Genomic DNA, 14,791 nt, shown 5'->3' with positions numbered 1-14,791 from the left:
TCCCGAGGAGGGAATAACCTTCCCTTGGAACCAGCCGATGCTTTCTGATACTGCCTCGGAGTAAAAACGCGCCCTCAGAGCCACGGCTTCGCTTGTGCGTCCTCCCACGGGGCCAGCTCCCAGCAGGGCACACAGAGCTGCGCCGCTCTCCTCAGCGCCCGCTGCGGGAGCGCCAGGCCCCGCGCCGGGCTCCTCCTCAGCCCGGCCGCCCCTTCCCACGGGGCCGCGGTGGTCAGCTCAGCTCTCTGACCCGGCAGACACCCGCCGGCGAGGCGGGCACGGCGTGGCCATGGGGACGAAGACGCGGCCCGGCCCAGGACGCCGCCGTGCCCAGCGCCGTCCCCGCCGGGCCCGAGGCGGCAGGCAGCCCGCGGCGGCCGGCGGGGCGTGGGTGCCGCGTTACCATGGCACACGGCGCGCTCGCGCGCAGGCGCCGGCGGCGGCGCGCTGCCCGTATGCGGCCGGGCCCGTCAGCTGCGCCCGGCGGCCGCGCATGCGCAGCGGCGCTGGTAGCTGGCTCGGCGGCACCGCGGCGCGCCCATCCCGCTCCCCTCCGCCCGGCCATGTCGTACGGCCCGCTGGACCTCTACCGGCCCGGGGCGGCGCCGCCGCCGCCGCGGGACTTCGGCGGCATCATCCAGACATGTAGCGCCAACGTGCAGCGCATCGCGCAGTACAGTGAGTGCGGCCCGGGCGCGGCGGGGCGCGGCGGGGAGGCCCAGGGCGGCCCGGGCGCCTCTGTGGCGGGGCTGCCGCGGGCGGAGGAAGGGGGCGCCGGGCGCGAAGGCAGAGGCCGAGTTAGAGGGGCAGCGTTGCCCCCGCCTCAGGGAGAGGGTAGAGGCGCCCAGCAGCTGCACGTCCTCCCCAGCAGATTTTAATTAGCAGCTCTCAGGTGTTAATTACGTGCCGGACGGCCGCCAGCGTTGCGGTTGCTGCAGCGTCGAGGAAATCGGCCTCTAGTGGCTTCTTCCCCAGCAGAACGTGGCGCCCCGTCGCCCGCTGCCGGTTCACCCCAGCCCGGCTTCGCGCGCCGGTGGCCCAGCGTGACCGCCTCGCTGCTCGGAGCATCTCCAGGAGGCTTCTCCTCGCGAGGGTTCCTGGAGGCCGACACTGGCTTTCGGAGACCGTCTGTCGGGGATTCGCCAGCCGAATTCCACAGGGAGAAGCAACAGTCGTCGAGCAGAGCGGTCTGAAGTGAATGATGATGCTGTTCAGTGCGGTCGTCCGACCGTCGTTTAAAAAAAGAAAGTTATGAGTGACTGTAAGCTGATCACTGAAATCCTAGCATTGATACCCAAAATACTGCTTGCTGAATTAGTTGTTTCCGAAGGAGTCTGATGTGCCTCTTCTGAAGCTGCTGTTCGATAATCTAGTCTAGGTGCAATTTTTTTTAGGGGTAAGGTCAGTTAAACATGTTGATTACCCTGAAACTCGGTGACTTCTCTGATGTGATTATACTAAGCTATTACTATTGGTGAAACTGCTCTGCTTTAGCTCCAAGTTGTGCTCGCTTCCTTTTGTATAGCTGTGGCCACCAGTTGAACAGCCTCAAGTTCTCTAAATAATATTTTATTTGTTTTACCTGGGATCTCCCGTTGACAAACTTCCTTTCTTATTAGCTCAGCTTCCTTTCTCCGCTGTGTCATGACCAGTAGCCATCCTATCTCTGTGTGCCGCCTATCTAAAGGGAAAGAAACAGTTTCAAGGTTTTTATCAAGGTGGGCGGGCGCACACACAACATCTAACTTAACACTACGGTAATCAGTTTTATTCCATGTTTTATAAATGCCCTTGACTGGAGCCTAGGAGGAAAAGAGAAACTGATGCCTTAAACTTTTCTGCAGTTCTAATTTCATTCCGTGCAGGAAAAAACAGCAAGCAAACAGTGGATGCAGCAGACTTATCCACTCCTCTTGGGGAGCTCTGTGGAGTTAGCACACTGTGCAAACTGTTGTTTAAAAAAAAAATAAATAAAAAAAAAAAGCTGGTGGCCTGAGCTATCAAAACTATTGCTTGCGAGACTATTATAGTAGCTAAGCACCTAGGTCAGAGACTGAAATGTTATAAGTAATCTTTAAGTATACAACAGCCTCCGTGTAGAAAGTTTGCAGTGTAAAATGAAGGGGATGGGAGATTGAAAGCTACTGACTGAAAGGGCTATTCACGTGAATGCGTATGGTCACTATCCAGAGGATCATAAAGCAAAAATTTCCCAATCTCTTTCTTTAGTCTCCCAGGCTCTTTGTTGTTGTTTTGTGTCCATTCTGTGCGTTGTTGTTGGGTGAAATATCTAAGCATTGCAAGCTCCTGAATCTGTCTTATATCAGGGCAAGAGTAAAGCATCTTCTGGAATGGAAATGGAACTAGCTCAAGAATCTCAAAACAAAACACCCCTACACACATGCACACAGCGAGGTGCAGAATGTCTAGACGCTGCAGAGTAGAGTCACTGTGCTGTCTGTCAGTTTAACTCAACTGTGGGCTTCTCCGATCTTCCAGTAGATGACAGATTTGTGATATAAGTGTAGTCTGGCTCGCTAGAATACACCTGTTCAGCTCCGAGTACAGGGAGTTGCTATACAACTCGCTGTGTGAGCTAACAGGATTCTAGAAAACCACTATGTTCTCTGTATGCAAAAGTCAGAATCCTTGCCTATTTATTGATTAAATCATATTGTGGCTTTAGCTGAGCTTCCACTGTTGTAAGTTGTTGGGAATGACTTTAAAAGAAGTGGCCAGTCTCGAAATCTGATGTTTCTTTTGCAGCATGTTTCATCAACTGAAATGGCTTGCTCCAGGCTGAAAGCAGAAATTACACCAGTAGGATACAACTGAATTGGAAATAGCTCTTGGAGCTGTCTAGTAGTGGGTATTTCAACTTAATGTAGTTCTGTAGGCAGCTGAGTCAAGTTTATCCTTCTTGGTGTTGCCTGTCGCACCACTTGGAAGCATGATTTCATAAGCAGTTTAAGCCAATCAACCGTGATACTGCTGTCACAAGTGGTGCTCCTAGCATCTCTTTTTAGCAATGCTAACAGCTGTGCAGCTGTAGAATAAAACAGATCAACTGACCAAAAATAATACTGGGGGATGTGTGGAAAGAGAAAGAGGTGGATTAGCAGTTTGGTGCGATTGTGAGATTGTAGTGTCTATATAAGGGAAATGGTGGAAATACACAGGGGGTGGAGGAAGAAGAGGGCTAGAATCTCTTCTGGCTACAGCATGATTTCAATTTGATGCAAGCTAACTATGAAGCATCACCATTAGTATCTGCTATTCTTGAAAGACTAAATTTGTCCCAGTATTCCAATAAATTTTGTCTGTTGTGAGTAGCTAAACTCAAATTATTTTTTAAAACTCATAGCAACCTTTAGCCTTTTTTTTCCTTCTTTTAAAGAACATAATATAAGTAACTCTAGAATATGTGACAGTAACAACACAGCTTAGTAGCAGTGTGGTTGTTCTGCAGCATTGGTAGCTCAAAATACACAAATGGCAAGGTTGATAGAAGTAAAAAGCTATGTTTGTTGGTCTTAATAAGGTTGAGGAAGAGAAATATAAAAGGTTTAGCCACAGACTTGTTTTCAGGATATGTATGTCTCAAAACTTCTGTCTTTTTCTCATTTGAAACACTTGCTACAGTAAGCTATATCGAGTCTAAATGGGGATGTTTAAAATGCATGCTTTGCTCTAAATGCAAAATGTTGTCATGCAAGCCTAAGTTAAGCAAAATGTTGAAAGAAAACCTTGTTTGTGAGGAGCTACAAGAATATCTTCAAGAAGGAAGAAAATACACCAGAACTTTGTCCTACTCTCTTACCTCATTATCTTTCTATCTTCAGCTGCTCAGATAAAGAATTTGATGAGCCAGCTGGGAACCAAGCAGGATTCCAGCAAGCTGCAGGAAAACCTGTAAGTATTAGCTAAGCAAACACTTGTGTAGGTTCTCCCAGAATATAGACAGAGAAATAAAAGAGAAACTGAATTACTTGCTTTGGGGAGATGCTTTACTGGATGGGTTTAGTATAGTCTTACAAAACAAAATGACTAGATGTGTGAAGTAGTTTCCTAGATGTGCTAAGGTGTTTTTTTGGCAGAACTCTGGAAAAGCCATTCAAAGCTGCTTGATGGGAATGGATAGGAACAGTATTGATTATCTAAAAAAGGAGATAAGAATATTACATTGGGCATGCATTATCTGTACTCCAAAGGCTAGTCTTATTTTAGTAGCTTCACTTGTGATTTGGAAGGAATGAGTGCCATATTAGGTACTTGGCCTTGACATAGGAGGAAAAGGGAGAACAGCAGGGAAGATCCGTATATGATGAAAAAGTAGCTTGTAATACAGAAGGATTTGAGTATTAGAAAGATTAGCAGTTCTGTATGGCAGCCAAATTGCCAAGTATAGCTTCAGGCAAGAATATGCCTCTTGGACCCAATATAGATGATATTTAAACTGCACATCCAAACTCTCTCTTAGAGACTAGACTTCGTGTCTGTGCATCTTGTATATGCTTGAAAAGCATAAATAGCAAAGTATGAAAGGAATATTTTCTATAAAAATGAAAGGAAACTTGTAAGTCAGTCATGCAACATCCCCTTATTTTTTGTAATAGCTGATTTTTGGATGAGCTCATAACTTAGGTTTAGAGGATGTGGTCAGAACCCAATTGGGAGAGAAAGAAATTAAGTTGCCAGAGCTATTCAGTTGATTTGACCTGAATTTAATTGGTAGATTAAAGAAAAAGTCGCTGACAGCCAAACGAATGTCTTTTTCAGTTAATTTAATTATTAGAGACATGCTTCCCTCTTTAAGGTAAGAGTAGTTGCACTCAATGAATTGTTAGGTGCCACAGAAAATAAGACAAAAAATGCATGAGTAGCGTGTTCAGCTCACGTATTACAGGTGAATTCTTACAGCAAGGTAACCTGAATGCTTAGGTTTTGTATCTATTAGGCTGAATTGATGACTTTTATTCCAGCATCTTGCACCCATTAAATACCAAAAATCTTGATTCTTGCTTTAGTATTTTGTCCCAGGAAGACTTTTGTCTTCCTGGTTTACACTATTAGCTTTTCTGTGGTGTTACTGGGGGAATTTTATTAGTTTTAAGAGATCCGAGATCTCCATATTTTTGTCAAATATAAATTTGACAAAAATAATGGTTAATAATAATATATATAAAATAAATAATCATAAATAAGTGTGAATTTGACAAAAATATGGAGATCTCCGATCTCTGAAAATGCAGTCAGAGGTTGTCAAGCGAGCAATTATTTACCAGTTGGTAATATAAGCAGTTCATCCTAGAACAGTGATTATGTTCACCAAATTAAAGAGAGGCAAAGACAACTTTATTTCTCTCTTATGCTATAGGAGAGAGATTATTTTTAACTACTAAATTGTACCAGTTAGCGGGGAGTACAGAAATACTTTGGATCCCTTTTTAGGGTTGGACATTATCAAATTGATGGTAAAGGCTAAAACTACATCTTTGTTCCCTTTTTCTCTATTCATTTTCAGTACAGAGGGGTGATCCCTGCTGTGTGGTAGCATTTCAGGTGTTTGTTCGGGAAGGTCCTTAGATTTTTATCAACTAAAGGATTTGACTTCATCAATGTCTAGGAATTTCTTAAAATCCTATGTAGTGCCTTCAGTATCGAGGACATTTCTGGCATGAAATACTCCTGTGTGCTTCTCAGTTTTGGTTTTGTTTTCTTTTTTGGGGTGGGGAGTTTGTTTTTTGTTCTTTTTACATTGGAGAAAAAATCTTTAAAGGTGTATGTGATCTCAGAACCTCTAATTAGTCATTATTGTGAAAACTGAATTGCTCAGAGACTGCTTTGGGAGAGAACCTTGTCTAGCTCTTTCTGAACCCTTATTTTAGACAACAGCTACAGCATTCTGCCAACCGACTTGCTAAAGAGACCAATGAATATCTAAAAGAACTGGGGTCTCTGCCACTTCCTCTGTCTGCTTCTGAACAGGTATGTATGTGGAATTCATCTGGAGTTTTTTTTTTATTTATTTATTTTTAATCGCTCGTTTCGCGGATCTAGCTTAGAGCACGGCCTCATAAAGCTTGAATTGGCAGAGCTGAAGGGACAGTAGCCTTTCACACTGGAGAAGAAGTTTACTGGAGAAGTGGGAAGACTCATTAAACTGGCAACATCCTATCTGCTTCTGTGACATTGAGAAAACAGCTTAACCTTTGCCAGCTGCAAAACGGGTGTAAAATTTACTTGCATAAGAATCCAAAGCCCTGCATGTTTGAGAAGAGCTAAGTATGCAATTCTGTATTTCTGAATACATTTCTGAAATAATGTTGTTTTTATGTGTCTGATCATGTAAGGCAGTGTTTCAGTAGAAGAATTTAGAGCAAACTACGTGACAATATGAAGTGTGGTCATGCCAAATAGCTTCCACTTGCCTGTGACTTACTAGCTGGAGGTAAAAAGCTGACTCACCTTGCTCATATTTAAACTAATATAGTTAGGTGATGATTATGGCTTTACCTCTTGCTAAATACTCTTTCAGATTACTCCTCCCTATTGGAAAGGGAAGGAACAGTCCTCTGCTCTTGGAGTTTTCTTGCCTCTACTTTAAGTTACTACTACAATATTACAAAAGCAGTTGAATCAGTGTTGTTGTGGAATGATCTTTAGATATGAGTTGACATTTGTGGCCTTAGTCTAATTCTATATTTAAAAATTTAAATGCCAGTTGTAAACATGGCCATGTTTTGGCTGCTTTTTTCAGCAAGTATTTCTCAGTTAATCTCCCTCTGAGCAAAATGTTGTCATGTGCGTATCACTGAATGTGGCAGTGATTTATGAAGCCTCTTGCACAGTCCATCTGAAATCTGCAGGAGCTTGCATGAGGATCTCATTTGGCAGAGAGGCTGTTGTTTCCAAACAACTCAGATAGAAGCTGCAGTGTATTATAAGATTGCTATGGTGGCTTATAATAGGGGAAAAAAATCTATTTGCAGATGCATTTATTTCCTTGGAATGGTTGTTGAATTGGTAAGAAATTACTGAAGGATCAAATTGCCGCTTCCCTCTATTGCAAGTGGGCTGTTGGGAATCTCTCTCTAGTGGAAAGTGTAGGAATTGGCCCTAGAATTAAATGCCCCTGAGACAAGCTTTTTTTACAAGTTGTTGTTTCCATTAACTGGGATGTCAAAATACTAAAAGATGACATTCTAGGGAAGCTAAATAAGTTAATACTGTAAAATGAGGATAACCAGAGATATTACAACTGATGCATTTGGAGAACAGGTTAAACTGAAATGGATGTCAAGACTAAGAGAGGATATTCTCCAAACAACGAATGGCAGGCTTGTAGTGTAATGTGATTGAGAGAGAGCTTGTAAAGCTGAGAGCAATGAGTGTTAGTTCTGGAATTTGGGGACTCTCTTTAATCTTTATGCTTCTCTGATGGAATACTGTACTCTAGGTTTCCTACATTCATAAGAAAGTTAAGGGGATGGTTGGGGGTGGCGGGGCAGGGGATGAGAATGGAGTGGGCAGAAAATATTAAGGACCAATAGTTTGGCTAAATGGGGGAATGGAAGGGAAGGCATCATAGATAGCCAAAAGATACATAAGTAAATGTAGTTGCTTTTATTCAGATCTCATTCCAGCAGTAATGTAGAAAGCGTTTCTATTCCCAACATGAAACCAGACGGCATCTAGAGGACTTTATTGCTCAAAGCTATTCTACAGTGGACAAAGCATAGAGCATTTGGTATAACTAATGCAAATTTGGTAGTTTATCTGTCCCCTGAAGTCCCCCAGAATGCTGGAACCAAGAGATCTCCTGAATGTCAGTTGGCTTTTGGGGGTTTTGTTTAGGGGTCATTTGTTTCTTTGTTTTTTGAGAGAGAGTCTAGACAATTCTATTAACATGAATGGGAATATCTGAAGACATGTTTTTGTTTTAATCCTTTAGCGCCAGCAGAGGCTTCAGAAAGAACGTTTAATGAATGACTTCTCTGCAGCCTTAAATAACTTCCAAGCAATACAGAGGCGAGTCTCAGAGAAGGAGAAAGAGACTGTAGCAAGGGCGAGAGCTGGCTCCCGCATCTCTGTAAGTATATATGGGAATTCTGTAGTGATGTAGTGAATTACAAGTCTTCTCTGAGATTTTTTACTTGCCAACCAACTTTGTACCTACCCGCTGAACCATTGATGGGTACAGATGGGGCCTTGGTGCATCAATTTTCCCATTCCAGATGCTTAAGTGTGGATGCTCATTATCAATGTGCTGCTCATCAGTGTTAGTAAATGAGGGAATCCCGGCAGTTGCAAATCTTGTGGATGACAAGAGAGGGGAAGTCAAAGTATAGCTAATAGCTAAATATTGCAAGCTGTTCTTTGACAGATGTCAGCCCTGGGCTATAAAATTTAGGAGGTCAGTTGGAAGTTTGCTATAAAATTTAGGAGGTCAGTTGGAAGTTTGCCATCCCTGTAGCTACAGCTGAAGTCTCACACTGTCTTTTATTATTATTACTGTTTTCTTTCCTGTCCTGTTAGTGTCCCGAATATACATACAAACTTTTTTCCTATTCTGTTTTGACCTGTGGCTACTAAGAATTCATAATAAGGCTAGTGAGAGCGTTTTCTCCCCTTGCTTTGGGTCTTTGTTAAGTACGTATTTCTTAACTTCCACAAGGGAACATGGTTATCACTTGGATTATGTTCTTAGGAATTATGCCTGGTTTAAGAATCATAAGAACTCAGATTTTTCCTTACATGTAGAGAAAAAAGTGGCAAACAATGCCAACTGATCTGAGTGAACAGACTAGCTCTTCTAGCTCTCAATGGTTTCTGATTTGCAGAGATATGTAAATTATAAGATGAAGTGACAGTGGCATTCTCAAAGAATTCTCTGCACAGTATACTCTTTTGTCTTCAAGATGCTGCTGTTGATTTTTGCTAGTTATGCTAGTCTGCAAGATTAAACACTTTTTCTCTTCCAGGCTGATGAGCGATTCAGAGAAGAACAACTGGTCTCATTTGATAGGTAACAAGTACTTGCACTCTTGATGTGCACATAATCACTCTGACCTATGTATAACTAAAATTATTGTGGCAAGATATATTAACGTAACTCAGGGCAAGGCTTCAGTAACTGAATACAAAGCAAAAAGTTTTGAAATGCTTGTAATATACAATGTAAAACATTAACTGCATATAACAGTATTTTCCTGAGCATTCACTGACAGACTAACCACAGAACACACACAACAAGTTAACATTAATTTGTCAGACAGTTGTAGGGCTAATGCCGTAATTGTATTCCTGCATAGAAATTAGGTTGAAAAATAGTCTTTAAACTCTATGTTATGTGTAAAGTGAACTCAGGACACCTGAAAAGTATCTCTGACTGCTGTGTCAGTTGCTACTATACATATGTTTGAGAAATCGTAGGTGAAATATTTTGGCTCTGTGTGTATATACCCTTTAATTTTCTAAATCAAGAGACCTGTGATTTTATGACCTAGCTTCCATGTCTCATCCATCTACCCTCTACCTCCAAACTGAGTTTTATCTGCTCAGCTTCTTTAAGTGCTCCCCTCCGTCCCTATGCCTCCACATACTGAGTCAGAAGTGAAAACCCCACACTGCTGGGTTATACAGATGCTGTGATGAGTTTGAAGGCCCTGCTTCCCAAAGCAGGGGGAGTTAATGGATACTTACTAATTCAGAGACTCTTACCTCTTTGAGAGGTAGTGGTGCACGACAGCTGCTCCACTGTTTGATATTGCTCTTGTGTGCTACATGTCAGAAACTTTTGCCTTAAATATTTGAAAACCCTGCTGTCATCTCAGACCTGGGTTTCTGGATGTGTCAGCTGTTCTGATGTCATCTAGCTTATCTTGGTTTCTTTTGAAGCTTTGAGCCTTTGAAACTTACTATTTAGTAGTGTGTACTCAATAGGTGTATTGTAACCTTACAGTGCTTTCCAGTACACTTCCCTTTCTTAAGAAGAGGACAACATTATCTTTTTTTTATTATTAATGCTAAATGTGTAGATGACCTTGTGTTATAGGTACCACCTTTGCTGTAATCAGTGTGAAACTTGTGCAGTGGTTTTGAACTTACTCTGAGCTCCCAGTGCCAGATAGCAAGTGGGAATCTTTGTGTCTATATTCCTGTCTGGTGTTTTTTCAGTCTGACAGTGTTGTACTCACAGGCTGTTCTCTGTCCAGATTTTTGCCCATCCCCTTCTTGGGGGGATGCTGAGAGGGAAGATAAATATTGGTATATTTTTAAAGAAAAGAAGAAAAAGAAACAGAAAAAAGATACCACTGGAATAGTAATGTTTCTTCTATAATACTATTGATAGTGGTTCTGTCTTTGAGTATCTTATGCATGGGCAGCTTTCCAGTTTCTTTGCTGAGTTGTTGGAATAGCCTTGCGCAAGACCTGCTTTCTGTGATCTTTCCCTGGTTTTCGTTTGTTCTTATTGTAACTGTTGCCACTAATTAGTCTCATCTCTGTATAAAATTACAATACCAGGAACCCCCTGGAAACCTGGGAGGAGGGGTTATTCTAGTAGGAAATTTTTCAAGTTTGACTCACTGGTGCTTTGGTATGAAGTGGGTGTGGATATATCTACCCTCAGAGTAATAGGCTGTTTGTTTCTTTCTTTCTTTTTCTAGTGGTGAAGACTGGAATCAAATGCAGTCTCAGGAAGAAGATGTGGCAATAACTGAACAGGACCTTGAACTTATTAAAGAGAGAGAAACAGCAATCAGGCAATTAGAGGTGAACAGGAGATCTTGCACAGTTAACAGTGCTAGAAGCTAAATTAAAGATGTTGCACAGTGCTAACTAATGGGGTGGGCTAAAGAAATCTGAGAGGGGAGAGGAAAAAATTCTGATAGAGAGACTTGATGCCCAGATCTCCTTCAAAGGATTAGGGAGACAGATTAGGTACACTTTCATTTAGAGCTGATTTCTGATCAGTCAGAGGTGGTAGGAGCAGTTTATGTGAAAATGTTCATCTTGACTGTGCTGTGCTGAAACAAACACCGAGTAGCAGGAATATTGTAGGCTCCTGGTGTTAATCCTCACCTCCACAGATAGTAGCATAGTCACCTCAGTCAATGAATGATGGTATCTGTTATATTATTTTGAGCAGTGGTTGTAAGATGCTTTTAAGAGGGACTAAGAAAGATACTTAGCAAAATTGTAACCAGTGGTTGTTATAACTTGTCAAACTATTGCCTTCAGGCAGATATTTTGGATGTCAATCAGATATTTAAGGATTTAGCCATGATGATTCATGACCAAGGAGATATGATTGGTAAGTGCATATGGATAATAAAACATGTAATTGAGTTAAACTTCCTATCTGATTTGACTTTCAAATATTTTGTATAAAAATGATCATACAACATATCTGGTTTTTTAGCATGGAAGCTCTGAATTCTCTTACAGTGAGTTCTCTTCTTTTCTGTAGACAGCATAGAGGCAAATGTGGAAAGCGCAGAAGTCCATGTGGAAAGAGCCAGTGAGCAGTTACAGAGAGCTGCCTATTATCAGGTAAATTCTTTATGCTCTGCATTAATGTCAACATACATTCATGCAATATGGCACATGCATAACAAGACACTTTGACTGCAGCACACCAAACAAGTTCTTAAAAACAAGCATGTGCAAGCTGGAACTCCCACAAAGCTGTACTGCAACACTTGAATAAGAAACAATATTGAAATTAGCCTTTTAATGCAGAGGATATGCAATTAGTTTGTTCCTTCATATGGATGTGCTCGGTAAGTTTCAGTGTCTAGCTTTATTGTCCTCAGGAGATAGCAGAACAGTTGAACAAGAACAAATTCTCATCCTGTACCTATCTTGTAAGCATACCAGTTAAGACAAGACTTTGTGAGAACTCTGATGTACAAAGATCCATATAGAGGTTTGGGAAATTTCTGCTCACCAGGATTTGCAGCATCTTTCTAACTACTCAGTTCCTATCCCTTGCTCTGTCCCATCAGCTGTCTTAAGCAGCAGTGACAGCCACTGCAAACTCAACTTTGTTTATGATACTTAGTGTTTTCTTGTAGGCTGCTTTCCTGATTGTCCTTACAGGTTCAGATTCAGTGAAGGAATGAGGGTGCTCCATAAGTCAGTCAGTTCGGTATGGAGTTTCACTGCTGGGACTTCAGGACAATATACAACATAGGAAATTGGACCTCTTCAAGCTGCTGAGTGGGGAGATACTGGAAGGCAATAAAACTCCTGTGCTGCTTAGTTACAGGGAAGGAAATTAGCTTTGGCCAACTGGCAGCATATGGCATCATTGTCTCTTTCCATGGGCTCCACTATCAAGTGAAGCTTCAAAGTGAGATAAACCCAATCTGGCAGATATTGGACATGTATTGGACACTATTCTGGACAGAGGAGGAAGTGGCTTTGTATAGCTAACCTCAGATCCTTCAAGTATTCTGTATATATGGACAGATGGTAGCTTTCTGTGATGATTAAAAGTGATCAAAGCTGTAAAATCCAAGTACCATACCTGTTTATCAAAGCTTTTAAACAGTTGAAATGCAGTACTATCTCTGAGGCAGCTCCAGATGACCAAAGAGAGATTGTATCAGAGAACTAGTCAGCAGTGATAATTTGTCTTAGCTGGAAAATTCAAGTAACTAGAGGTGGTTAGTTTTCCTTTGAAGCTATGGTGGCCTACCTTAGTATGAAAAGCATATGCCGGATGTTGTAAAGTTCTTTTTATAGCCAATTTGAGTGAAACTTGTATTTTCCTTGGGAGAAGCAAGACTTGTCACATTTTGACTTAACTGTACCTCTTAGACAATGCTGAAACTGGAAACAGCTAGCTGTAAGATCATGCAGTTTAAAGAATGCTTAAACAGTGTAGTCTGTACATGTTTACTTCCCTTGAATAAGGATGGGTACAAAGTACTCTAATACACTGAAGTTAGTAGCATTAGCTGATAAACTTGCTTATCTTGTCATCTGTACCTGATATCAGTGGCTTTTTTTTTTCCTCTTCTTTCATTAGAAGAAATCCCGTAAGAAGATCTGTATCCTGATTCTTGGTCTTGCTGTGGCTTCTCTAATCTTAGGACTCGTTATCTGGCAGGCAACAAAATGACGTTTTCACATGGAACCTAGTCTCATTGCAGAGAGCAATTCTCATTCCCCCAGCAAGAACAGGTTGACTAGTCTCAGAAATGAATTGACCACCCTGAGAGAGCAGAAGCTGGAACTTCTTCTAGTAATAGATATTAGCAACTAACGTGCAGATAACTAGTATATGGAATTAGTGAACCATGGAGACAGTATTTATCAGTTTGTATACAAATTATATTGTTTTATGTAACTAAGATCTTGTGCTTTTTCTTTCTGTAATGTATTATTCCCTGTCCTAAATGTATACTGAAGTGTGATCAATAATTGGAGATGTCTTGGGTTTTTGACAAGTGGCACAATTTTAACATGTTGTACGTATAGGAAACTTTAGACTGGAATAAGAATGACATTCAAAGAGGGCACAATACAGATTTGCATTACCTTAATCTAGCAGTTTCTAAAGTCTCCAGTGTCTGTCCCATGGTTTAATTAATCTCCAGGTGGCCATGGTTCTAAACTCTCTTAAAAAGATACCACTACAGATTTGAAAGGTGAGAAGTGGGCATGGATAACCACAGTTGGAACCACTAGTGTGCTTAGTAACGGGTCAGTTTAGACATGAGACTTGTAACTGTTCTGTTAATGTTTGAGCGCAGTTGGTGGTTTGTGGAGTTTTGCGGTGGGGGGGTGTTTGTTTTTTGTTTTGTCTTCCTTAAAATGCAGCATTTGTGAGGACAGAACACCTTTGACTTAGGATAATCTAACAATGCAACTTCCTTAGAAAAACTAGCTAGTGGTTTATTATTGGGCAAATAAACTCTTCTAATGCTGATTCTTGGACACTAGAAATACTAAGATGCACAAAATCCTTACGAAGTAGAGGGGGGAAGAAATAGCTGCTCACTCCTAATTGCTTTTTAGAAGCTTCTAGGAACAAAATTGTGCAAAGAGGAGAAAAAGGGCACCTAAATTTACAAGCCAGCAAAATAGATGAGTATTACCTGAAATGTTGCTTCTAAAGTACTCTTAGAAGCTCACTTGTGGTGTACCAGTGAATATTACATATTGCTTGTGAGCATCTGGATTTTCCGTCATTTATGAAATCGAAAGTGCAGAACTTGGCTGAGTGAAGAGCTACGTTTTTAAGAATGTTTGAGGATGAGTTTGGAAATGAGAAGGATCTCTAGTTCCAATTAATGTCTGGCTAGCAGAGCTGGACAGAACGCAGCAGCCACTCTTTACTCTGATATAGCTCTGCACTGACATGCACTGAGGGAACAGTAATCTGTCCAAAGCCCATCACAGTGTGGTGACTGCAGCACACTGACCCATTTTGTATTTAATCCTTATTCCATGTCTCCTGTATAATAAAGTAAATGTGAAAGCTGGGAAGGGAGTCTGTTCTCCCAATTGCACAGTGGTTTGCACTATTGCGCCATCATTCCATCTAATAACTGTCAATAAACACTTTTAAAAGCCTCTGTCGTATTCTTTCTCTTGCCATTTAGACACTGACACAAGTATTTGTTTGCAACTGCTTGTCTTTGAAATTAGCACAGAAGACTTTATATTGGCATTGGTGGTCTTTCCTCCATTTTTGGTTCTACAGTCTCTTTCTTAAGCTAATCTAAATGAAAACAGTGAATGACCTCCATATGGATGTGTGCAAAACTCCTGTGCA

General features: G+C 41.6%; 1 protein-coding gene across 1 annotated transcript; it reads left to right on the top strand.

Annotated features, from left to right (window-relative positions):
* Positions 1 to 501: 501 nt before the first annotated feature.
* Positions 502 to 14,589, top strand: STX12 (syntaxin 12). Its single transcript, XM_062593884.1, has 9 exons — positions 502 to 678; positions 3,843 to 3,912; positions 5,889 to 5,988; positions 7,955 to 8,092; positions 8,985 to 9,028; positions 10,671 to 10,776; positions 11,245 to 11,317; positions 11,474 to 11,556; positions 13,040 to 14,589. Exons 1-9 carry the CDS (start codon positions 564 to 566, stop codon positions 13,130 to 13,132), a joined length of 822 nt encoding a protein of 273 aa, XP_062449868.1. The 5' UTR covers positions 502 to 563; the 3' UTR covers positions 13,133 to 14,589.
* The last annotated feature ends 202 nt before the right edge of the window (positions 14,590 to 14,791 follow it).

This window comes from Rhea pennata, chromosome 23 (assembly GCF_028389875.1).
Source record: "Rhea pennata isolate bPtePen1 chromosome 23, bPtePen1.pri, whole genome shotgun sequence".
Classification (NCBI taxonomy): domain Eukaryota; kingdom Metazoa; phylum Chordata; class Aves; order Rheiformes; family Rheidae; genus Rhea; species Rhea pennata.
Note: the sequence above shows the minus strand (reverse complement) of the source record. Positions and strands in the feature narration are given on the sequence as shown.

What these genes read in the sequence shown, in the direction of transcription:
- STX12 (XM_062593884.1), top strand. Translation starts at nt 564, where the DNA reads ATGTCGTACGGCCCGCTGGACCTCTACCGGCCCGGGGCGGCGCCGCCG. An exon ending in AGCAAGCTGCAGGAAAACCT is followed by an intron (nt 3,913 to 5,888) that starts GTAAGTATTAGC and finishes CCCTTATTTTAG; the next exon opens with ACAACAGCTACAGCATTCTG. An exon ending in CAGCAATCAGGCAATTAGAG is followed by an intron (nt 10,777 to 11,244) that starts GTGAACAGGAGA and finishes TATTGCCTTCAG; the next exon opens with GCAGATATTTTGGATGTCAA.